A 26,387-nucleotide genomic window follows, 5' to 3' on the forward strand; every position below is an offset into this window, starting at 1 on the left:
ATGACCTCCCTCTATCAGCTCCAGCTCCTCATGCGGGGACATGAGCGAAGCCTCCCACTAGGATCCGGGTGTCCTCTGGGCAACGTCCTTCCAGACGGCCAATTCTCTCACACCAGAAGTGACTTGCAGTTTCTCAAGTCACTCCTGACATGACAAAAAAAACCCCAAAACAATCCACATGTAAAAAGACACCGTGATTTCTTCTTTTTCAATCTTGGCATATCTGTATACTTCATTCCCCAGACAGGCAAGTTTTATTCAATCAGTCTTTTGAATACTCGGGAATGAGACAATACTGCCTAACTCCATTTGCAGCATGGTCTCCATCACATCAGGCTCCCTGCAGCATTTCCATATTTATTACAAAACATTGAAATCTGAAGCACATACTGTTGTATGTGTATTGGAAATCATGTTATCTGGGATCCACATTTGGCATTGCAATGGACATACACATACTAATGGCTGTCACTGATAATCCAAATTTTGAAATGCAGAACATTGAGTCAGTTTGACTACTATGCACCTATAGATTCTGTCTAAATATACTTAAGATACCAGACTTGTATGATTCTAGAAGCTAAATGATGTCTGCCTTTGATAGTATTTGGATAGGAGAAAACCAGTGAGCTGTCAGCTATATTTCAGAAAATGACCATATAGTTGCACAGCACTAGAGCAAATGGGTTCCATCTACACTGCATTATATGAAGTTTACACTGATCATATAATGCCATTTCACATGGCATTGTATGCCAGCTTAGATGGAGCATTAGAAATTCCTTGAGATACCATAGATATCAAATCTATGAATAATTAAATCTGCAATAGTTAAATCCACAAATGTGAAAGGCTAGATGGCACCCACCGTGTCAGCCTTTAGGAAAAGCTTGAAAACTTGGCTGTTCTGACTTGCTTTTGATGAATGAGCAACAAATCCCCATTTCATGACCATTCCCAGCATAAACTTGTCCTCTCAATACGTTTTATCTTATCCCCTAGCGGGAAATAAACCCCATAGTTTGTCCCATCCATATCTCCCACCAGATAAACTACTTACCCGATCTCCCCTATCTCACCCATTTCCCCTGATTTTATCCTTGTATTGGGCCCAGCCCACTTTGTTTAACCCTTGTTTTAACTTTTATTGCACTCATACCCTGTGTCTTATCCCATTTTGTGATTTTCCCCTTCTTTTATTGTTTGTACTTATTTCAATTATTATCTGCTGTATGTATTTTATTTTGTTTATTGTATTTATTAGGCTTGGCCTCATGTTAGCCACCCCGAGTCCCTGAGGGGAGATGATGGTGGGGTATAAATAATGTTTAATAATAATAATAATAATAATAATAATGAATTTTTAAAAAATCTCTCTGAATGATATAAGATTCTAGTCTTTGGAACAATCACACCTAGAAATAAGATTCAAAATAGTTTCAACTTTCTACTGTCACTGAGGAATCTGGAAAAGGAGCACAGTACAAAATTTTATTGTAGGACTATCTTCTCAGAAGGACAAAGGACTGAATTACTAAGGAGTCAGTCTGGGCAACAAATCTGAAAGTTGCAGCAGTGTTGTGAATAACTTTTCAGTAACGTTAAAGCATTGCAATTTTCCAGTAAAAGAAAGGGTATCAGAACTTTTACAGAACAACATTTAGACAAAGAACTACATTGCACATACAGACATACAGATTCTATGTAACTACATTGAAGTCACAAACAACTGACAGTTACATTTGGCTAACAAACAAACAAAGGGCAATTAATTTTTACTCAGTATTCACACGCATATGAACATTAATCCATCCTCATGCATTCAAATATTACCATATCCTTTTCTCTCTCCTTGGAGAAGAAAACCTGCTAGGCCAGACCCTGCTTTCCTGCAGCCTGCCAACGCATAGTTCCAAAACTTCCATCATGCCGAAAGATTTCTAAAATGCCAAAATGCCAAGGACCAGATCCCTGTTTTCCATACAGCAGAACTTCACTCCCTGCAAATGTATCATGACTCCAAACGCACTCCCTCCTCTTCCCTTGAGAAAAGGAGCAAGTATCCAGAATCCTGCTTTCCCATAGCAGATCTAGCACTCTCCATGATACACTAGCTCTCTTCTTCCCAATGGAGCAGAACATAGTGGGTGGGCTGTACTCTTCTGCTCTGGCACAATTTGAGAATTATTAGATTGAGTCTTTTATAGGAATATTCTGCTAATGTAGTAAATAATTGTCCTATTTCAAATTATCTTGAGTCTTCAGTTCTTGATGTTTGTCTTCAGGTAATGAACCATTGTGTTCTGAGTTTGACTTGAAAAAGAGCTTTGTCTTTGACTAATGTAAACAGGTAATTTCTCTTAGAGTTAATCCGGTTTCTGGTCAGCAAATATTGACAGATGTAAACAGATGTAAGCATTTCTTATAACTGTCACAGTTCTTATCAGTGTCAGCAGTTTACCTTTTCGGTTCTTATTAGCAGGTTTTAATTACAGTTTAACAAGCAGGTAGTAAATGATTTAGTCATTGCAGGCTTTAATCTTTTAGAATGGTGTCTTCAAAATTATTAGCTCTCATCCAGTTCCATTCATACCCACACATATCAAATCCACGTTTATCAAATATGCACATTATATTTTTGTGACAGCAGTGATGATGAAGATGATGATAGTAATTTATTTTAATTATTTTCCAACATTATTGCAACATTGAGTTAAATATAATAAAGATAAAAAAGTTTGTAGTACAAAAATTTAAAAGCAAATAAACAGTTCTATTAAAAACAATAATTTTAAACATTTGAAACAAAATAATAATGATAATGCAGCCACACCATTAAAAGATCTTTGTGCAATAGCCAATGAACAGGCAATGATCAGATGTTCTTAATTTTTTTAGAGTGCATGCTCTTATCTAAATTCAGTTTTAATGTCATTTTGTGAATGTTTCATCCGTAATCTTTTAAAGGTGTAAATTGCCTTGAATTCCAGTTAGGAAAAGGTAAAAGAATAAGAATAATAACAAGAACAATAATACAGTAATAAAATAATATTGGGGTTTTTTTTAAAGAGAAAGCAAGAATTTTAAAATTAAACCTACAAAAAGATGAATAATTTGTGGCAAAGGCCATAGACAATATGGAAGAGAAATAACGTAAAATAGGCCCCAAAGCAACAGTCTTCTGAAAAGCTGGAACTGGCTTAGATCTGGCATCATCTGCCTTTGGTAGCCATAGGCACTATGCAAATTGAGATTGAATCTAATGGATTGTTTTAGGAAATTTATGCAGTTTTTTGCCAAGTTGCTAACAGAAGGAAAAAATGCTGCATAAAACTCATAACAATCTATTCACAAATTTTCTCTGGATATGATTTATAAGCCTTCTGGTTTTTATTAACTGTGACTGCAGCTTTAACAGAGAATTAACATTTCCCATTACTTAATGTGCACCTTGTATTTTGATGCTTCTAAAATTAAACAATGTAAAATATGCAGAATAAAGAATTCTTGAAAAAATCCAACACCATTTTAACAAATGCAGATTAACAGTTTACCATTATTTAGGGGTTTGTTTTTTTTTTTTAAAAAAAACCATTGGTTTTATGCTTAACCAAAACAAAAATAGTTGTTAACATGCACTGAGGCAAAAGCCTGTATTTGTCTCTCCACTTGTCACTTTTTATAAATAACTATCATTCCTTCTTTTTCACAGCTGATGAAAGTGGTGAATGAGATGTGTCCAAATATCACAAGGATTTACAATATTGGAAAGAGTCACCAAGGGCTAAAGCTGTATGCTGTTGAAATCTCGGACAATCCAGGAGAACACGAAGTTGGTTAGAATTATATTCTGATAAAATTAGGATCTAGCTGATTTTTCTCGTAGTAGCAGTAGTTTAATAATTTAAAATGTTAATATTCTACTTGGCTACAGCAGCTGTCAATGAGGGCATATGCCAATAGCAATCATGGTATGAATATACTGTATGTGGGTGGGATTCTGATGGTACTTTTCTAATTAGAAAAAGAGAACAAGAATATAGATAGAAACCACCCAAAGAGTAGGATACAATTCCTGGGTGCTAATTATATAGTCTTCTTTTGCAATTAATAAAATTGAACAAATGTTGATAGAAAAGTCCTCTTCCCTGATATCTTCTATTAATCTAAAGCAGAGATTTCCAAACTGTGTGTCATGACATGTTTGTGTGTTGACCTCAGTGTGTCATGCAAACCTAATGAGTCTATGTGAAATAAGCAATAAACCATATATTTTTAAAAATATAAATGAAAGGTTTTCATGAGATAGGTTGTGTCCCCCATACATTTTATTATTACGGTTTATATGTGTGTCAATATCTCTTATAAGGTGTTGGTTTAATCTCCAGGATGCTAGTAAAACAGAATTACTGTGTCATGAAAAGATGTCCAAAAATGTTTTGTCACCAACATGAAATGTTTGGGAAGCTCTGATCGGAAGACAGCTCTACTCATTGCAGCTATGTGTATGAAAATCATACTGATGTATTTTATGCCATTTTTCACCAATGGCAGGTGGAAGGACTTTAAAAAACCCAACTATCTTATCTGTCTGACTTTATCTGTCTATCTGTCTGCCTATCTATCTATCTATCTATCTATCTATCTATCTATCTATCTAAATGATAATGTGGGGAAAAGCTTTTCTTAAAACCCCTCTCATTATACCACAGTCTCAAATGAACTCAGATCCTACACCAGCTATTTATTGACTTAAAAGGTCTGGTAAACTCAAGTCTAGAAAGGCAAATAAGATAACTTCTTATAGCCTTCAGGATTAAGGATGTTAAAAATACCAAAATGTATTTTGGGTAGAAATCAGTATGGTTCTTTCCAACATGACTTGTGGTTCTGTCATGGGAGGTAAAAGAGGTCCATATCTTGTCTGCGCCAGCTATTCCCTCTTCGAGCTAAAATAAAAGATTAGCATAACAAAAAAAGTTCGCTTTTTTAGTTCAACATGCTGTGTTAAGATATTTTCATTTTCAGTAGTTACTAAAGTCCAAGGAAAGTATTAAGATGGAGATCATTCACTAAGGTGACCATAGCAGTGTCAGCTCGATGTCCTGCTCTGACACAAGTTTGAAATGAGTCAGTGAAGTGTGTATCATCCAAGACTGTCTGAAATTGGAGGTCAACTGCCTTCTCAATCACCTTGCCCCAAAAGGGAAGGTTAGACACTGGTCTGTAGTTACTGAAGTCTAGGGGATCTACAGAGAGCTTTTTTGTTTTTTTGCAGTGGTCTAACTACTGCTTCTTTTAATCAGGATTGAAATCCCACACCCCCCCCCCCACCCCCGATATATGCAGTAATTATGTGTTGCATTTGAGACTGAATTGCATTCTATTGTTGGACAACCAGCCAATAGGGGCAAGGAGCAAGAAATCAGGTTGTCCTCTTTATTTGCCCCATCAGTTTGTCCTTATTAGCAGTGCTCCCTAATTGAAACCAATCCAGTGTAATCCCACTCACAGAGCAGCTGGACACCTCTTGAAATCCATAGAATGGAAACTACCATACAACTTAAGTTAGTGTTTATGTTAGAAGCACCAAGCTGACAAACAGTACATCAATAGAGCTGGGAATAAGTTTTAATTTAAAAAAAACATGCGGAGTAATTATATATTAATAGAACAGAGTTCTGAGTACTGACTAAACATTGTTCCTGATCTAATTTAACAAAGTTTCCAGAAGATGCTGTATAAAGAAATAAGGCTGCAAACTTTAACTCCAGCCAAGCATACGGGGGCAGACAGTGCCTGTCAAACTGCTAGAAATCATTTGTCAAACTTTAGAGTTCTATAAATAAGGCATTTCTTAATGCCTTCTATCTCAAAACTAGCACAGACCATCCTTAAAGCCATCTTTTGCGTCATTTTCTAAGTATAAGATATGGAACCTACTTTATCCATCAGAGTTGTGATAATGAACTGTGACCCTCATAACCACCCATAATATATGGCTGTGACAGTAGATCTATACTTTGGTTTGAAATTTGCTTTTGATAGAACAGAGATTTTTAATGTAACTGCCAACTAATATAAAGCTTGGGTACTATGCTGGAGAGAGAAGGATGTTTAATAACCAATTTCCTTGATTTGTATTATGGAGTGAGGGATCTTTTAAAAGAAATGCTACATGCACAAACATATTTTTATATTTTTGAATAAATTTGGTTCATGGTTTAGGATAATCACAGATACTTATGCATATTATAAATATTTGAATATAATATGTTTATTTTGGTACAGATTTTAATAGCACTTAAAGTAACATTTTGCTGGGAGAATATAAATTAGTTGCCCACAACAAATTGTGTTGTGTAAAATATTCTGGCAATACAACACGTCTTGTAGGTAAATTAAAAGGAATTGATTGTGATGGATTGTTGATAGTCACATTATAGTATTATTGACTATTTTGGAGACCAATGAAGTACACTTACTTTAATATTTGAAAAATAAATTTTTCCTGAATGTTTGTAATCTTTGTTCTAGGAGGATACAATTCTTAGTTTTGTAAAGGATACATCAAGATGGGACAGAATTTATAGTGTTTTAGTCAGTAATTCATTATCAACTGAGCATAAATTAGAGAGACAAAAACATTGATTCCATTCACTGACTTGGTGCCATGTGGTATGAGAAAGAAGCAAAGATTGAATCTTCTGCTTCCCAGTGTAGACAATGAAAATCTTGTTGAGGCTGTTTTAGATGCTGCAGTGACTCACTGAATTTTCCATCTTTGTTGGTCAGAATGAACAGTGGGCAGGCATAACAAAGGGGTAGCTCTGGTAAAAACCTCTTGCTATTCAAGAAACAGTATGCCAACTATTCTGAGAACCACTTTTTAGTTAATGGGGCCAAAATGAAGCAAAAGATTTTGGGAAGGAAACAGAAACTGGGGATGGAGGGGATGATTCTACTTAAATTACGACGATGTATGATGCTCAGGGATTCCCTGCCTTTTGTCTTTAATTTTAAAAGGAGTACTAGTGGTACAGTTTCTTTTTGTCGCTTTGCACTTGTTGCCCTTCCAGGGGCTCATCTACACTGACTGTTTATTGTGGGGTCAGTCTGAAACAGAAATGCTCCGGAGTGGTCACTGAGGTCTCAGTGGCGACCACACACTCTGTCTTAAATTTGCAGCAGTGGCTGGGCAGAGTCTACATGTTTAAGCCAGACAGACAGGGGCAACTTTGGCCTGGCTAGACCATCACTTTAATGTCCCTGCCAACATTGCCACTGCTAGACAGGTGCAGAGCTCCATTAGAACACCTGGCTATTGCTAGCACCCCAATGCTGGCATCAGCAGGTGTGTCTGCGCAACTGGGGAAAGGGGGGGGGGGGTCCTCCACTGATATCAGCACTGTGATGGCTAGGCATTCTCATGGAGCTCTGAGGTCACCCAGCAGCAAGATGACAACACAAGTCCAATCCATCCTCTTTTCCTTGTGCTGATGAGCACTAAGGAAAGGGGATAGCGACAGCACATAGTTCATATCATACTTGGTTGTGCTGTCCACATTGTGCACAAACTGCAGTGTTGTTGCAGAGTTTCAGTTAAACACTGCAGTATTCCCCAAATTTCCTTAACATGGGGATAAACTGGATTAACCTGGTTTACCCTACAATAACCTGGTTTACCCTACAGCTCCCTGTTGGAAATAATTTCTGGAATACCTTAAGTAGCCAATATCATCAGCAAATGAGAACCTGCAGAAATAGCCTTGAACCACAGAAAGGGATTTCTTTTCAACATTTAAAATTTATGAACAAAATCTGATAGCAGATGGAACGGTTTGTTTAAAGACACAGTTCTGCTGAGTGGATTCTGTCTTGGTTGTCCAGAGTTCCACACACTGAAGAAACAATTAAACCCACTTAATGTAAAAAATCTACAAAAACATGAAGTAGTAGCAATAGAGCAACAGGAGTCTATGACATACAACCTCACTTATAAAGAACAAGCACAGTTTCTGAACTTTGTACATCACACTTGTTCTTTTTATCTTATCTTATGTCAGTATATTTTGGAACATGGTTCAAAATGTTTTGTACACATTTAACTTAAACCAAAATCAGTAGAAATCTGTGTCTAAGCAAACTGTTCTATTCAGTGTGTCTCTACCTCATTCCAGTCTCATAGTGAGGATTTAAAATGTCAGAAAATGAAAAAAAGAAAAGAAAAAAAAAGAACACGTTACCACCTTGGTAGATTAAGTGGGATAAATGGTAACTGTTGTTCTGAATATTTCAGTGAAATCCCATTCCCATGAGAAAACCAATAGCAAACTAAATGCATTGGTCGACTTACTGGGCAAGACCTGTTGTGGCCGGGGGCGGGGGGGTGGGGGTGTTCTCCTGCTGGCCATGCTGGTGGGCAGGGGGCTTCTTCTTCCCAGAAGCCCCCTGCATGGCAGGATTGGCCAGGGCCAGTCTCTGCCTTCACCCAGTAGCCCCTTAAAGGGTTGCATTGGGCACATGCAGGCACTGTGCCTGCTTCAGCTTACCATCCCACCCACCCTGCATGCCTGTTTGGTGTTGTGATATTGTTACCATTGTTTGGTTATTGTTAGCTTGTCACAACTTCAGTTGGTGTGTGGCATGGGCCCTGGATTTGACTTCCTTCCCCCCTCCCCCAGTGGAAGCGGGGGAATGTCTGGTGGTTCCCAGGGATGCCAAGTAACACAGACTGGTATTGTACCGTTGGCACCCTGAAGTGTGTGGCAATATTGGTCAGCAGTAGGTTGATCAATCTTGATCCAGAATCCATGCCTGGCAGCCAACCCCTTTATTCCTGTAATCAATAAACAAGTTGTGGCCATTTTCTTCCCAGCTCAGTATCATGTCATCTTTGGTTCTGTCAGCGGGAGGGGTGTCGTGATCCACATGCAATAGTTGTTTTCAAGAGAAAAAGTAGTTGCATTTTGGCCCAGACTTAGTTCAGATCACAAATGTCCTTCATCTCAATATAAAATTGTTAAAAATGTTTGCAGATTTTCTTATTATTGGAGAAAGGATTTTTAGTCATGTTGAGACACACCATCAAAAACCGGTTAACCACCATGAGATTTTGCATGTTGGGGTTTTTTGTGCAGTGGGGTGCCAGTGTTATCTGCTCCAAACACAATGTCCAAGACTTTTTGCTAACAAGCTCCAATACATAAAAATAATTAAAAATGAAATGGTGAGAAGTTATGGAGTTTTTATTCGTTTGTTTTTTTTGAGTGAGTATGAAATAAGCAGACATTGGCATCCTTCATGAAAGGAGATACTTTCTTTGGAAACCTGACATGGTAGAAGCCCACTGGGTTTTAGCACCTAATTGCTATCCTATTGTATGGTACTGAAGAGTTTCAAAAAATTCATTTTACTGCCATTTGGCAGTTTTGTTTTGTTTTAGAGCCAGATTAAAATATTTGCATTACATTCTATTAATTAAATATTTAGACTCAGTAGCAGGGGATAGTTTTTTTGTTCATTTCCTTGTAAGGCACCATGTACAGTCAGCATATGGCATAATACAAATAAATTGTGACAATGATGATCAGGATAAATATTAAAATGTTGAATTCATTTTTTCAGTGTGCTAGTCCGATGTTTGAAGAATTATTTAAACAAAAAATAGTAGCATGTTAGAAAACTTCCTATGGAACTCTTGCTGCTCATGCTTTTAAAATTATGCTTGAAAATCAAGATAAGAAATTGACTAAGCATTTGAACAGGAGTCTCTTCAAAATGCCTCAATAGATCATCTTCACTTCCTTGAAATAATGAGAAAAAGTCACAAGTGAGTATCACTTCTTACCTAGAGGAAAAAAATGACTGGTATTTTTTTTCTTTCCTCTATAAAAGAAGTACTTACTTGTGACTTTTTTTCATTATTTAAAAATGCTTTGTTGAGACATTTTATGAAAAGACTTTTCTTCAAATGTTCAGTTATTTTCGTATGCATTGTTATTTATAATGTGTTATTTCCAAGGCTTGTGCTAGTCCGATCTCACCCTTCTTTGTTTTTGAACAGGTGAACCAGAATTTCGATATATGGCAGGAGCTCATGGGAATGAGGTGCTTGGACGTGAGCTGCTGCTTTTCTTAATGCAGTTTATGTGCCAGGAATACCTGGCTAGAAATCCACGTATTGTGCGTCTTGTTGAGGATACCCGAATTCATCTTCTTCCTTCAATCAACCCTGATGGATATGAGAAGGCCTATGAAGTGGTAAGGAAGCTTGTCATTTCACTTTATTACAGTAGTCAGTTATAAGAATTGATGTTCATATATTACATAATTAATTGATTAGTCAATTGATACAAGAGAAACTCATTTAAAAGAACTGACAACATGTGTTCATACAATTAAATAATTAATTGACTTGTTTTAGGTCAATTTGTGATATAAGAAAGAAGCTTGTAAATCTTAAAGTTTTGTATAATCTAACATCAGAACTGATCATTCATATAATTGTGTTTTTTTTATTCTAGTCTCTAGACTGGTGGAAAGCAAGCTTGTTGCAACTTCTGTGTTGCATCCCTTCAGCTATTTAAAGATAGCTATTTTTGTCATGTCTCATTCTTCCATTCTTTAAGCTAACCATGCCAACTCTGAGAGGTGTTCTTTATAAAATCTTTGATCATCTTGGTCAAGCTTACCTAAACCATGCTCCTGCTTGTCAATATCCTTCTCGAACCTGGATTTCAATCATAGGTCTGATGGAAACCACTCTGTTCTCCAGTCCAAAGGTTGGAAACAACCCAATTGTGTGCTGGGTCATCTGGTTGTAAAATAAAGTTGGCATTCATTTGGCATTAACTGAAAGACTATACAGCAGAAAATCTTATGTGACATACAGCAGAACAGAACAACTTGGCCTTTTATATTAAATTCAGGAGCTTCAACAGCCATTCCTCCATTATAATTCTTCAGTTTTGCCTCCATGTTCATATAATATGCTGATCTTTGATACCTCTTTTCTAATTATATCTCCATAATTCAAAAAATATACAACTCTAATTTTAATTTATTATGCTTTACACCTTCACGTTACCCTTTCCCCCACAAAAATTAAACAGACCATATAATAAAATATATGGAACCCTCAGTGGCGTAGCAGGTTAAACTGCTAAGCTGCTGAACTTGCTGACTGAAAGGTTGGCAGTTCGAATTGGGGAGTGGGGTGAGTTCGCACTGTTAGCCCCAGCTTCTGCCAACCTTGTAATTCAAAAACTTGCAAATGTGAATAGATTACTAGGTACCATTTGGGGGAAAGGTAATGGCACTTCATGCAGTCATGCCAGCTACATGACCTTGGAGGCGTTTACGGACAACACCGATTCTTCGACTTAAAAATGGAGATGAGCACAATTACATTATATCAAATGTTTTTAATTGGTATGTGTGCAGAAGTCATTGTTATTATGTTTGTGTTTTAACTGAGCTTCACCTCAGTGAAAGTTAGCTACAAGCTGTGTTATCTGGAATAGTGGACTGTATTATAAACCACATGATATTCAAAGTTCCATAAGTTATTTAACAGCCTGCAACCATAAGCTTTGTACACAATAAACTTGTTATCTTTTGTTGAAAACCGTTTCATCTCAACTAATCTGCGTCTGTAGAGCCAAATCTCATCGGTGGTACCTCAAATACCTCACGTTGGTGGCAGTTACCTTAATTTACAAATAAGAATTGGCCTCCTCCATAATATAGTCTTCTACACAATTGAGGCCAGAGGTAAATTCCCTCCATAACATCCACATATGTACAATTGGTGGCAGCGGTGAGATTAAAAAGTCCCTGAGGTAAAATACCTCCATTATTAGGGTCTGCCATTGCCAACCTCAGCAACACACAAGCACCTCCTCGCAATTGGTGATAGCGGTGGGGATCTTCAAAGATAAAATCCCTATACCCTGTCCATCGTTGTGTTCACATCTTCCCAGTATGTATGTATGTATGTATGTCGTGGCATCAAATTGTTGCCAATCTGTACACCACCTTGAGTTGCCTCCAGGCTGAGAAAGGCGGGATAAAAATGCTGTAAATAAATAAATAATCCCCCAAAGTAGGACACAACTAGACTTAATGTCAAGGAGAAACCTTTACTTTTAACCTTAATAATAAAATATATTTACACATTCTAAACAAGAATTCTAATATCTTATCAAAACAATGCATATGTGGATAGAATTGCGATTTACAGAAAGTTTCTTTAAAGTCATAACACAAACTAAATCGCATTCCTTTTGAACACTTTTTTTCCAATAAGCCATCCATATGTTATTGTTAAAATTCTTAATCAATTCTAACCTGCATTCTTTAACTTGTTCTTCATATTGTATTTAACTCTTGACTCCTCCCCCTCCCCCGACAGCCATTGTTTAAGTAGTACAGCATATATCCACTCAGAAATTTCCCTAGAAATATCAAATTTAGTCTGTCTCAGTCTAAAATATCCTCCTAATTATCAGTCCATATCACAAGATAATTGTTTTGAATCAACAGTCTACATTCATCTTAGCAGCATTCAAATACATAACTTTGTTACCTGTTTTGAAAACCATTCCATCCATCAACTGAACTTGCTTTTCTAAATTCATATTTTTTTGTTAACATAGAGATAGATATAACACCAGAACCTTTTAACTATGCCAGGTCATCCATATATTTCCTCAGTTCTTTGTGTTTCCAAAACTCTCCCCTTAGCATAACTGTGTTTTGGAATCCCAACCAACTATTCATCTGCTTTCTGACCACTGAAATTTCCTAGTGAGGCTCCATGTTCTGGAACTTGTGTAGTCACACCCTCTCCTTGTCCAAAGAGACAGTTGCCAGTTGGAACTTGTCTCCCAGCTGGTTTTTTTTGCCACCTAAGCTTTACTTGCTGTGGACCATTGCAGGGAGATATCAACCCCCAATAATTCCTCATGCAGAAGTCACATTCATCAGTGGCGTAGTGAATTCTGGTCAGGTTTTGTTGAGTGACAAGCAGTGACTATCAGAATTCAATAGTATATAATTATCTCAGTTAGAAATTGCTGTAGTACTTAATATGTCAGGGAAAATTTGGTACTGCAATGCTTAGCATTTGGAAGTATTTCACAGATGACATAAAACATACATGGATACTTTTTATATTAATTTAATATACTGAATTAATTAGAATGCAGCATTTTTGTGATTTTATTTGTTCAGAATTTCTAATGTAATGATAAAAAATTTCACAGCACAATACAAATGTCTTACTGTGTTTCTACTAGTTGTTTCTGACTTGTTGCAACACTGAAGTGACACAATCACAAGCTCTTTTTTTTTTTTTGCAAGATGTAGAGGGCATTTGCACTATCTTCTTCTGAAAGCTGAGAGTGACTTGCCCAAAAACACTCAATGGGTTTCCATACCTGAATAGAGTTTCAAAATCTAATTTTCTGGCGTGCTAGTCGAACACTCAAACTTACTTCAACCTTAATTGACATTATTGTTTCTGACTTAATCAAACCACCAACCTTTTCATGCTTCAACAGTATTTTTCTGGTTAAAAGCATGACTATAGGTAGCAGTAAAGAAAGTGCCATTTTACAAGTTCTTGCAATCAAGTGCTATTGAATGTTTTTCTCTTCGTGTTGCAATTAAGTTAATAACACAAGCTATATATTTACAGCCATGGTTTTATTGCAGTAGAATATCCTTTTGCTTTCTTTTCAATTTAACTGCATTGTTTATTTCCATTAATTAATTATGATATTAGTTCACATCTTGCCAGAATGTTATTGAGTTTTATTATTCATTCAGCCACACCCATAGTCATATGCTTCCAGCTGGCACTGCAAGCAAGTGCTATACAAAATATGATCTGCAGAGGGGAATCCAGCCCTACGTAAAGCTTCCATCCACCCATTAAACAACATCTTGTATAGGGTTGGAAATAATATTTGAGAATATTTGAGAAAGTGTTAAAAACCCTGACAAGAAAAAAAGCTGAAGTGGTAAAAATCATCATCATTCCAGACTAATTCCGTGCACAAGCCCATTTACCACACCATAAAGCAGTGGTTGTGTGGGAAATTCATTTGCTGGTATCTAGGTGTGAAGCCAGACCATAATTTTTCTTGATAGTTGGTCAGGCCATGGTGTGATGAGGCGTGGTTTTGTATGCTTCTATAGGACAGTCACACATCTCTATCACCCTCCCATTTCCTTTCGCAGTGCAACTTGTAGTAGTTGCTTCAAGGCCAGGTAGAAACTCCCCCTTCCCCTTTTTATGGTTTCTTCATTTTTTTTATCCTACACTGTCATGGAGATATGGACAATTAGCTTAGGGCATTTAAAATGTCATTTTAAATAGGATTCCTAAGCAGGTGAAGGGGGTGCTGTAGTATGGTGATCCACCTATACATACATTTGTTGTTGGATGGGAATTTTGAACTTCCGAGTATCAGACAATCTGGGGATTGGAAGAATCCTCTATCCTTGGCATTGATTTCTGGGTCTTTGCCCTCTTGCTAGCCTTCCAGTATTTCAGCCACTCCCAAATCAAATTTGATCCTCCAAATTTGGCTTACAACAACCATGAAACTGTTAAATTGGTAACAATTAATACATTTGGCCTAGGCTCATTCCACTTCTGTTGTTTGATCTCTTTATTTCCCTGCTTTTTCAGCAATTTGCACTTGCTAAAACAGCAAGTTTGACAGAGGAAGCAGCGTTATCTGTGTAAAAAAGCTGGGTTTATTTTGCTACAGTTGACCAATTTGCACAGAAAATAGTTGGCTTTTTGGCAAAGTAAATAATATTTCTCCATAGAAATATTTCCTGAACATTTTCCAAAAGTTGTATGCAAATTTTGCACACAATTAAACTCAAATTGAAAAATGTGCCTTAAAAACTCAGTAGACTGGAATTCTGTTGGGTAGTTAAAATGCTTAACTACAATAATTATGGAACTATGCAGCATGTTAGCGTTATTCTTCCCTATTTTTTGTTAGCAGAAAGTAAGAAATAAATCTAAGTAACAGCAGCATAATCATGAATCTTTCCTTCTTTGGGATGATTTTCCTTGTGAGTCTTACTATAGCAAATACAGAAGAAACTTCAGATATAAAGATTGTAAAAAGCCGTGCTTGAATTAGAGTCACAGCAACAGGCATGCTTTTAGGAAGATTAGAAAGAATAATGAGATACCAATTAAATATTCCATTAAAACCTTTCTCCTCACTTTTGGTTGATCTCCCTTGATGATCTGATTATAGCCAAACATGAGAGAAAGTTCAGATATGAAAACAGTAAAAAGTAATGCTTGAATTGACAGAGCTTGTAATGGTATTTTAATGTAAATGGTTAGTACTTGGGGGTGTAAATCTTTGTGTTCCTTGTCCCTGAAAGCAAGAACAAATAATTCCTGCAAGGTTCTCCCTGTTGGATGGAAACAGGGAGAATAAGAACTGTGCAGTTCTTATTCACACATTGGAAGTATTTGTCTGTGAAGAAATACATATTTTATTGTGATTTTTTGTTCCTTTGTTTAAATGAATGGGAGAGAGGGTGTGAAAATGCATGTTTGTTCCCAAGATATTGAACATGCTGCCATTTTCCATATGCACTGGAAGGATTTTTTTCTTTAAGAAATAAAGAGTGTTTCTACTGGATTTTCCATTTCCACAAGTGGAATTGAATGTGTGTGATTTTTTCTTCCTTCCACAGTTCTTTTAATGCCCTAAAACGTATTCTGGCAAGCCATGAAGCCACCTGGAGTATAGTTTAAGTCCCATCAAAGGCTGAAAGGGGAAGGAAAGTCCTGTGCTGTTGGAAGCAATAGAGTCCTGTGAAAATATACTGTTGGATTCTGGCTTAAGGCTGACACTAGAAGAACTGTTCAGTTGTTGCTATCATGGAAGAATGTGCCAAATAATTTGAGAACTGTCTTGCAGGGTTCGGAATTAGGAGGCTGGTCTTTAGGTCGATGGACTCAGGATGGCATTGATATCAACAATAACTTCCCTGACTTGAATACTTTGCTTTGGGAAGCTGAAGATCGAAGGAAGATTCAGAGAAAGGTCCCAAATCATCACATTCCAATTCCAGAATGGTATCTATCTGAAAATGCTACAGTAAGTAGAACTGAAGCAGAACACTATCTCTGTGTGAAATGGCTGAAAGTGGTCCTTCATTTCATTAGGCGAAACAGAATGAAATGTGAATGAAAATTTGCTTGTTTTAAAGATAAACAAATACAAATCCTTGTTTGTCTTGTACTCACATTCAAGGATGAGAAGACAAAAAGCTGCTCTCTTTTATGATTGATAATAATAATAATAATAATAATAATAATAATTTTATTTCTTACCCACTTCCCCTTGTGGCCTGAGGTGGGTTACAGCATAATCAAAAAATATAAATATTGTAAAAATTCTATAAATTTACATAGTTCTATAAAAGATATGTATTTTTATAAAATAAATATCAAAATAGAACAGAGATTAAATACAAGACCCAAGTTTAAAATTCATGCTTAAAACCTGCTAGGTAGGCCTGCCAGAAAAGATAGGTCTTTAGATGGTTTTTAATTCCAATAGCTGATCCTCTGGGTGACAGTCGGCAGTTGAGTTCTGGCTGTCTACAGGAGACGTGTCCCCTAAGTGTTCGGGGTGAATTGTACAGGAGAAGGAGATCCTGCAGGTAACCTGGACCCAAACCATGTAGGGCTTTAAACTTTAAACTAACATCTTGTTCTTTGCCCAGAAACTAAATGGCAGCCAGTAGAATGATTTTAGGGTGTAATGTGCTTAGTCCTGGACGTTCCTTAACCAATCTAGCCTGCCGTATTTTGAACTAGCTGGAGTTTTCAAACTTAGTACAAAGATAGCCCAATGTAAAGCCCATGGCAGAAGCACAACCTTGAGGTTACAAATGTGTGCACTACCATCTTCAGGTCCCCCAAATCTAGGAAGGGGCACGGCTGTTTTATCAAACAAAGGGTTTTTCTTTGGTGACATTCCCAAAATGAACAAGATGTTTTGCACATATGAAGCAAAATGATAGAAAGTCATAACTGCCAAACTAGTGATGATTGCACCTATGTTTGATCTGTAAAGATTAGAAGCAAAGGATAAAATGTCAACATATTGGTTAACAATCAGCCAGTTATTTTGTGCTTGCTGAATTTGTGTGTTTTTCTTCTCAAAAGAGAAGCACAGTAGTTTTGGAAGAGACAGTCTCTTGTAAAATTTCCAAATTCCTTCAATGGCAATATTCAATAAGAATGAGAATTAAATATTCCTAATTCAATAGCAGAACTTAGCTTGTATTAAAAATCTAGTAATCATGATGCTATTAATAAAATATCAAAGTTACGTCCAACTAGTTTGTTGAGAATAAGACTACTGCTGACCTCATTGAAAAGCATTCTACAATTCAGCTATTAATCTAAAACATGGATTTAGACTTTCCTTTTACCTTTTAAGATCCTGAGATTTCCAAATGGTCAAAAGGGTTAGGTATGGTTGAAAAAATTCCATTGCTGGGAAGGAGGAGGGGGTAGTGACTATTTTACATAATAAACCAAGTAACAAATGAGTAGGCCAATGTGGGTTGTGTAAATTGCATTGTTAATTAATGCAACAAAATTACAGCATTTCTGCTTGTTGTCTATGGATGCTGAGCATTTTTTCCAGTGACTGAACATAACCAACTTGAGGTGAAATGAGGAGAAAGCACTTAAACAAACCCTGCTTACAGGGTATTACTTCAGACAACATAGCTAGAGTTTTTATAATACATTAATTTAATTTGGTATTTTTTCTTTGTAGCTGTTTCCTATTCCACCTTCTTTAGTAAGAGTCCCAGCAGTCTAAAGACATTAGCATAAATCCAGCAGTCTTTGGAAGCTAGACTGCAAAAGTGTAGCAGTGTCTCTATTTTTGCTGTGTGGATGATGACTGATAGAGAAAGAGAAAGGCTGTCCTTTACAATCAGCTATATAGAGTACTTCTATCAGGTGCCAGTGACAGTTGTGTACATAACAGTGGGGGCATCTACACTGTAGAATTAATGTAGTTTGACACCACTTTAACTGCCGTGACTCAATGCTATGACTTAAAACTCTTCTAGCTGCTGTATCTCCCTTTTTTGGTCACCTGGTCTCCTGTTTTGTTTTGTTTTATTTTTAAAAAAAATCTGAGGCCGAAAGCATGTCACTTGCCCAAAATCACCCAGTGGATTTCCATGGCCAAGTGGGGTTTCCAACCTTTGTTTCCAGAATTGTAGTCCAACTTCTTAAACCACGACCACATGCTGACTCTTTTCAAATGCCTATGCTATATCTCTAATTACTCAACTGAATTTTTAAATTCCTGCAAGGCTAAACATTTGGTAACTTTAAAAAATTCACAAAAGGCATGTTTTAAAGTCAGGGAAGCAATGTTCTCATAGCTACATCCTTGAGTTCTTGGATGGTGCATGACAAGTGGTACAATGAAGGCAAAAAGTGCTGTCATTGTACCACTTGATTCATTGGGTATTCATTCACAGATATACAGATGGTTGCAATGCCCATTGTTGGCATTCACCAGAAAAGGTATGTAAGACCATCACCAGCTGACTTCAAGAGGAAAGATTATGTTAACACAATGTAAGATCTCAACTCTACTGTTGTAGCTCATGTGGGTCTGAGGCTCTGGTCATATCTGTCTTGAGGTAGTATTGTGATGTGACTATAAATGTGGAAATCTCTGTTCAAATCTTACAAAGTGCCTGAGGTTGTTTGTGATTTGTGATTTCCATGTCAGTGGAGTCATGAACGTGTTCCTGGTTTTAATTTGAACTGCCAATGGGCCATCCAAGGTGGTAACCATATTTAGGGATGCATAGCCGCTTCCTGGACATGTTTTTAAACGTTTGGACTAAAACTAGAGTAAATTTCTATCTATCTATGAAGCCAACAGCTACTATTAAGCAAGTCATTCTTAGTCATCTTCAGTTTCACCATCTATCATATGGATAATAATAACCCCTATTATTAATTTAGTAAAAAAAATCACAGATTAACATTTCTTAAAAACAGAAGAATAATTTCCCTTATGAAGTTGTAACACTGTTGTAACAAGTGTGTTGTAAGTATAACAGCTGGATATGTGATGTTATGGACTTTGAGTATTTGTGAGCATTACACAAATTCTAATGCTGGTGAGGATTACACCACATACACTTTCTGGAATATTAATTGTTATATTTATCATCAAAGTGCACACTTTGCATAATACATGCTCAAGCGGCTTAGCTACCTCTGTAAATAGCTTTCATCTTCAAGAAAATACTTTCCTGAAAACGTTTCCTTTTTAGAATTGCAATTCTCAGAATCCCCAAGCTAGCAGTGGTTGAAGGATTCAAGAGTTTTAGTAAATTTTCTGATCTCTGTCTGCAAAGGTGTTCTTTTTCTGCCATAGGATTTTCTTTTTAAAAAAATACGAAAGAAAGATCGAATATATTTCTGTGATTTTATGCTCTTGTGTTGGGCTGTGAATTCTACTTTGTTGTAGTCTTTCAAATTTTAATTATTTTTATATACATGGGTGTGTGATTCACTCTTGTATAATGCTCTGGGCACATTTTAAACAAACAACAATAGATGCAACACATTGCAATAAAAATATAGGAAAATAACCTCCAGTCAATACTTAGTTTGCACAAAATATTCTAATATCTAGAATAGTTATTTCCGAAATAACCCTTGGTAGATAGAAATATTTCCCAGGGAACATTGTGATTGCATGAGCATTTGCCTATTCCTTAAACTATTCAGTTTCCGATCCCTTCAGATACCCATGAATAAATAATCCTTCCCTACTATTTCCATACTGCTGAATCCATATTTATTGATTTATTTATTTAGAGCATTTGTATCCCGTCGTTCTCAACCCTCAAAGGGGGACTCAGGACGGCTTACAACTGGCAGTCATTAGATGCCAACAAAGAAACAGAGCACAAGAATTAACATGAACAAGTCAACAGCAATAAAAAATACATTAAAAAGCAATAAAATACATTAAAATATTGGCCCTTAAAATATTAACACAACCAAGTCTGAGTCCGCAAATCGAAATCATAGTCCAGAGTTCCAGTCCAAGGTCTCTTAATTGACAGTTCTCACTAGTCATTACAGATACTGCCCCGACAGCTGCTCGAATGCTTGGTCCCAAAGCCAAGACTTGAGTTTTTTCCTGAAAGAGAGGAGAGAAGAAGTCACCCTGATTTCACTGGGGAGTGCATTCCACAGACCTGGGGGGGGGGGGGGGTCACCACCGAGAAGGCCTGTCTCTCATCCCCGGCAATCACACTTGTGAGGATGGAGAGATCGAGAGCAGGGCCTCCCCCAATGATCATAAACTCTGAAGTGGGTCATAGAGGGAGATACGTTTGGACAAGTAAACTGGACCGGAACTGTGTAGGGCTTTATAGGTCAGGACCAGCACTTTGAATTGTGCTCGGAAGTGGACTTATTTTAGCATCTTCATTTTGATTCTTGAAAAAAGTAGTACTTTCCTTAGAGTACATAACAGTATATAAAAGTAATTAGGCATGAGTAAACTTTGAACTTCAACTTCCAGAAATCCCAGCCAGCTTACTGGCTGTTAGGAAAGGTGGGAGTTGAAGTCCAATACACCTGGGGAGCCGAAGTTCTCCCATGCCTGGTGTACATGTTCAGTATATAATAGAAAGGAATGGAAGAAGGAATCAAGAAATCCCTTTGTGACTGGCTGATGTATTTTTACCAAATAGCTCAGCTCCAGGTTATCTGAAGGATTGCATCCTTCCATATGAGCCTGGCCATATGTTGAGATCTCCCAGGAAGGCACTTCTCAATCTGGTGGGAACAAAGGTGAAGGTCTCCCCAGTGTGTGTTCCTAGGCTTTGGAATTATTTCCCTAGAGAAATTACATCAGCACCATCTTTGCTATCCTTCTGTAGGCTTTTTAGTTGCAGCTGGACTTTGACGTCTAATTAATTAGAGAAAGTAACTTTACTCAGGAGAAAATTCACATCACACAGCCAAAAAATAAACAACTTTATTTTTGTAGGTTACATTTTTCATGTAATATCTACTCACCCAGACCAAAAACAAAAGCTCTCTGAGACCAATCCAAACCAGCATCCCTCCCCAGTTAGCATTCAAAGAGACAAGGATACTAACATAACTACTTCTCACTTCTTAAAGTTGAGAAAGGTTCAAAGGTGGCACACTGAAATTTGTTTCATACTGAGCAACACATTTTAGAAACAATTATGTCTTAGTTTTATTTTATCTTGCACTTTCCTTCACTCTCATTTATGTCTTGCTCTCTACATGTCACATTGCATCATATACTGCTTTTAATTCACCTGCAGTCAACAAACAGAAGCAGTACTACATAAACCATTGCTATATGACACAATCACATTCTTCCACAATATGGAAGACATGAAAATTAGATATTGCAGATGATTATCTTGATCAACACAATTAAACCAGCATTACTATTAATCTTGGCAGTGCTCCTAATATTCGGCAGCCCAGGAAAGCACATTACTTATTGCAGGGACTGATTCCTAGTCCTTGATATACTAGAAAAAAAAGGCTCAACTTGTTAAAAAATATCTTCAGCATTATTTTTGCCCCTTCATTTTATAAGATTGTGATAAATGTGTCCTGCTAAGGACTTCCTCACATGGCTTTATTGATGTTCTTCTTGCTCTCGTTTTACTCTCCTTCCTGCTAGGTGGCAGTTGAAACGCGAGCAGTGATAGCGTGGATGGAAAAAAACCCATTTGTGCTTGGGGGTAACTTACAAGGGGGAGAACTCGTTGTTGCTTATCCTTACGATATGGTCCGGTCAACATGGAAAACTCAGGAGCATACCCCAACTCCCGATGATCATGTTTTTAGGTGGCTGGCATATTCCTATGCTTCTACTCATCGTCTAATGACAGATGCTCGAAGGAGGGTATGCCATACAGAGGACTTCCAGAAGGAAGATGGAACTGTAAATGGAGCTTCATGGCATACCGTTGCAGGAAGTAAGTATTCTTCTTTTTTTAAAAAACTACTAAAACTTTCTAAAAGGTCATACTTGTTATTTTTCTCTTCACCATAATGGCTGTCACCCACCTACACAGCAGCAAAACAACACTCTAATGACTCTGTCCTTTTGTGTTTTGCAAGATGTCCCTGGATTGACATTGAGCTGCCAGATTTTCATCACCAAGGACTCATTTTCGATTAGTGCTCTCCCTGGTGTTGCTTGCCTCTCTTTTTATAGTGCTATGCATTTGAGTGGCACCTGGACCAGGTTAAAGAGAGAAATTCAAACAGCTGGTACAGTGTTTGGTGTGAATTGAAGAGATGTAATTTTGAAAGGAAGCTATATAACCCACTGAAGTGTTTCAATTGCAAGAGCAACTTTGTGTGAGATCAAAGTTGGACAAGATAGAATAGATAGAAAAATAAACCACACAAAAAACTCCCACACGTATGGGAACAGAGCAGCTGTAGAAATCACCATCTCAGGCCTCTTCTACACTGCCGTATAATCCAGATTATCAAAACAGATAATCCACATTTTCTTTGAACTGGATTGTCTGAGTCTACACTGCCATATAATCCAGTTCAAAACAGATAATCTGGATTTTACATGGAAGTGTAGAAAGTGCCTCAGTTCAATGGACTGGTGTAGATGGGAAATAGTCGCCCTATTTTACTGAAGGGACTTGGAGGCATTTGCTCTGAAGAGACAGTACTGCAGCCTTGTGAAGACTGAAATAGTAGACAGTTTATGTGGTGGCTTCTGCCGTTCTGGTTAATGGTGAAGATAGCCAATGGTGATCAGATGTAGGGGTGACAGGCAGACCAAGACACAGGCAGACCAAGACAGATTATCCTGGAGCCTAATCAGAATGTCAAACTCCTGGTTGGATTTGGAATTGTTCTTCCTGCCAGCTCCTGGTGGGAAACAGACCAGGTAAGTACCATCTTGTGTCCCTGGGTTGCCCAAATCCTGGAACATGGAGTGGCCATGTAAACAATTGCAGCTGGTTCTGTCTAGGAATACTGTCAGAGTACTTTATGATCCTTTGTCTTCTGGACCACCCCCCCCCCCCCGTCAGCCATTGGAGAGTGGGAATCTGCATTGGAAGCGAACACTCTCCTATTATCCTGCCGCAATTGCGTCTCTGCAGGGAATCCTACCCAGTTGATCGTGACGTCAATGCAGCTCAGCCAATCACAGTGAAGTTAGGTCCAGCTGGGGTGGGAGCAGGAAAATTCAGAGGGTTTCTGTCTATAAAAATTCATATTTTTTACTGCATGGCATCTCAGCTTCCTGCTGCAGCTTACTCTGAGCTGGCATCCATTTCAGCTAACTTGAATAAATTCCCTTGGTGGTTTCTTCTTCAACTGGTAAGATTTATTGATTGGGAAATATTGGATTATAGCTTCTTCATCTTGCCAGGCAGCCCACTGCTGATACAGGCCACCCACTTAATGGGATTCAGTATCTGCGCTTCCGATTTTGCTATCTGTGGCCCGGAACTCACTATCTGTGGCTGCCTTAACTTGCTTGATTTCAACAACATCACAAGTGAATTGATGCAGTCAAGGAAGCCACAGTCCTGAGTCTGCAAGACTGAGTCTGTAATGGTAGGGTGACTTGGAGGCCTCTCATTCATAGGGTCGTCATAAATCAAATCCAACAACAGTTAATAAATACAATTCAGTTTCATCTTTAGTAACTGAAGAAGGCTGAAATTGAAATGCTTTGCTCTTGTAGTTTTTTTTTTGTTTGCTTGCTAATGTTGTATCTCTTTCTACCTATATTATATCAGCCCCAATTAGTGTTTCTGCAATATTTATTGTGGACTTGTTTTGACAGGTCCTTGATCTTCATGATCTTCATTTAGCTATGCCCTCCAAGAAATTCTGAAGCCTTCCAAAATAAAGTGCCTGGAATTGCTCCAAGGTGGGCTCTATTCAGCTCCTACAGGCTGTGGTTTGCATGAGATTTTTTTTTCCGGCATGTCACAGCAAAAGGGATGAATACTTAAGCAATTGATAAATGACAGTTTGCTTTTGTTTACTTAACTTTTAAGCCAGAATAAAAATATTTGCCCCTTCACAGCACAGAACTTATTGTAAGTAGCAAGTGATAGTGATGCCAATTAAAACCACTCTAATTCCAGGCTGTAGGACAATAAAATGTAGAAAAGTCAAAGAGGGTGAACACTTCAGAAGGCATCGAGTTTCATCATATTGTGGAGCTGACCCAGAGATCTCAAAGCATACGCTCTAGCAGGTTTTACAAGACTAATTAGACTTTGAGTAGAGCCCTGGAGCATCATAACTGTGTCTGTCATCTGAGATTCAACCTAAGAACAGAGAGGCATGTCACCAAAAGGATGGCCAACAGATGACAAGTTGGCCTCGGAAACTGGGCATGAAATAGTAATGACCTGCATCAGTGGAGAGACAACACATGTCAGAGACATCTTCAAGGTATTCATGTACTTGTGTCCATTTCCATGTGGCTGCTCCATGGCTTACTTAGTCTGGGATGCTTTAAATACCAAATTCTTACACCACAGGGCACAGCTATTCAATGAAAAAGCAATGATAAGGTCAGTGCTTCTTAAACTTTGTTTCTGTATATCAGTGCATCTTAAACTTTTCCACTCATGCTCCCTTTGGGCCCAAAAGCTTTTTACATGAACTCAGATACTGTATATAGGTACTGTATATAAAATACGTATAAATATCAGTATTCACTAGGTTTGCTAAACAGGCTGATTTCCCTCTTTTAAAGTACATCTGAAGCAACTACTGCAGAGTCAATTGTAAATGCTGCACAACAGATTAGTGTAAATGCCTAAAACAGCTACCAGGTGATGCTCAGAATTTTTTTTACTGCTGCCCAATGTTTTGGGAGCCTAACATTGAGCTAAAGGGATCCCATATGGGGTCAGGACCAATAGTTTTAAAAGCTGTGTTCTAGATATTTGACATTTCAGTCTCCAGAAATCCTAAGTATTGGCCATACTGGCTTGGGATTTTTAGAGGTCAAGTCCCAAATATCTGGAATCACTATAGTAGGACAAATGAAATGCTGTTTATCTCAGTTTTACACTACTAGGCCCCTTCTACACTGCCATATAATTCAGATTATCTAATCAGAAAATCCACATTATGTGCTTTGAACTCGAATATATGAGTCTACACTGCCATATAATCCAGTTCAAAGCAAATATTCTGGATTTTATCTGGCAGTGTAGGTGGGGCCTCATACTTCTGATTAAATGCTTGTTTGCCTTCCTCTGGGCACATTTGCACAGACACTTAACCTCAAAGAAAAGAGGAATCAACTCAGTGGTGGCCTACAAGGTTATGAAGGTGATTCAGGTTGATGTTAACCCTTAATATGAGTTGCTACAAAGCTGAACATTGTCTGGACAGCCCCTCCTATTGCGGTAGATACCACAATAAAGGTACCGTCTGGATGGGCCCCTGGATAGATATGCTTGAATAGAATAGTCTAAATTGGTATTTTGAACTTTGAGTTTACTGCTGCCATCTGACTTTGACGTATGGCAACCCTATGAATGAGAGATCAAGCCACTCTATCTTCAACATTTCTGTTCAGATTTAACAGACCTGGGATCCTGGCTTCCTTGTTTGAGTCTATCCATCTAGAATGACATCCCTTTCTTTTCCTTCCTTCTATTTTCCACCTTACCAAGCTTTACTTTTCTAGTGAGTCAAGCATTCTCATTATATGGCCAAAGACATATCTAGTTGACAAATCTCCACCAGCTCATTACACAATCACCAAGCAGCTAAAGAAAATGTCTGCTGGGTAATGGTTGCCAACCTAGTTTTGGTTGACTGGAGTAAATGTCCACCAGAGGACTTGAGTGTAAAGGGTGAATTTTATAGAAGACGCTGATTGCATATTAGCATACCAAAAACACTCTGTCCCATGTCTCTGGATGATATCTCTGAGCAGATTCAATTGATGTTAAACAGTACTGAGTATAGAAGAGCACCTTGGGGTACGCTCTGAAACAGTTCAGTTTTGAGGAGCTGCTCTTCCCAAGCATCTAAAACCTCTCTGAGAGATGGGACCAGAACCACTGGAGCACAGGACCCTCAATTCCCCAAATCCCCAAGTGTTCCAAAAGAATATTTTGGTTGATGGTATTAAATGTGGTTGAGAAGTCCAAAAGAACCAGCAGATGAAAAGTTCAGTTCAAGGTGGAATAATCAGTCTTCCTCCTTCTTCAGACTTGTATTGTAGGCTTGGGTAACCACGGAAAAAATTGGTTCTAAA

The 26,387-nt window shown here is 37.7% G+C and overlaps 1 protein-coding gene across 1 annotated transcript in view; it reads left to right on the forward strand.

Annotated features, from left to right (window-relative positions):
- CPXM2 (carboxypeptidase X, M14 family member 2) overlaps positions 1-26,387 on the forward strand; it is a 92,314-nt gene that overhangs the window by 51,228 nt on the left and 14,699 nt on the right. Inside the window, exons 8-11 of the mRNA XM_060768595.2 lie at positions 3,713-3,836; positions 10,067-10,263; positions 15,969-16,148; positions 21,792-22,089. Of these exons, the coding sequence (XP_060624578.2) occupies positions 3,713-3,836; positions 10,067-10,263; positions 15,969-16,148; positions 21,792-22,089 (799 nt within the window). The remainder of the gene's footprint in view (positions 1-3,712; positions 3,837-10,066; positions 10,264-15,968; positions 16,149-21,791; positions 22,090-26,387) is intronic.

The sequence above is a fragment of the Anolis sagrei genome, chromosome 3, assembly GCF_037176765.1.
Source record: "Anolis sagrei isolate rAnoSag1 chromosome 3, rAnoSag1.mat, whole genome shotgun sequence".
Lineage (NCBI taxonomy): Eukaryota > Metazoa > Chordata > Lepidosauria > Squamata > Dactyloidae > Anolis > Anolis sagrei.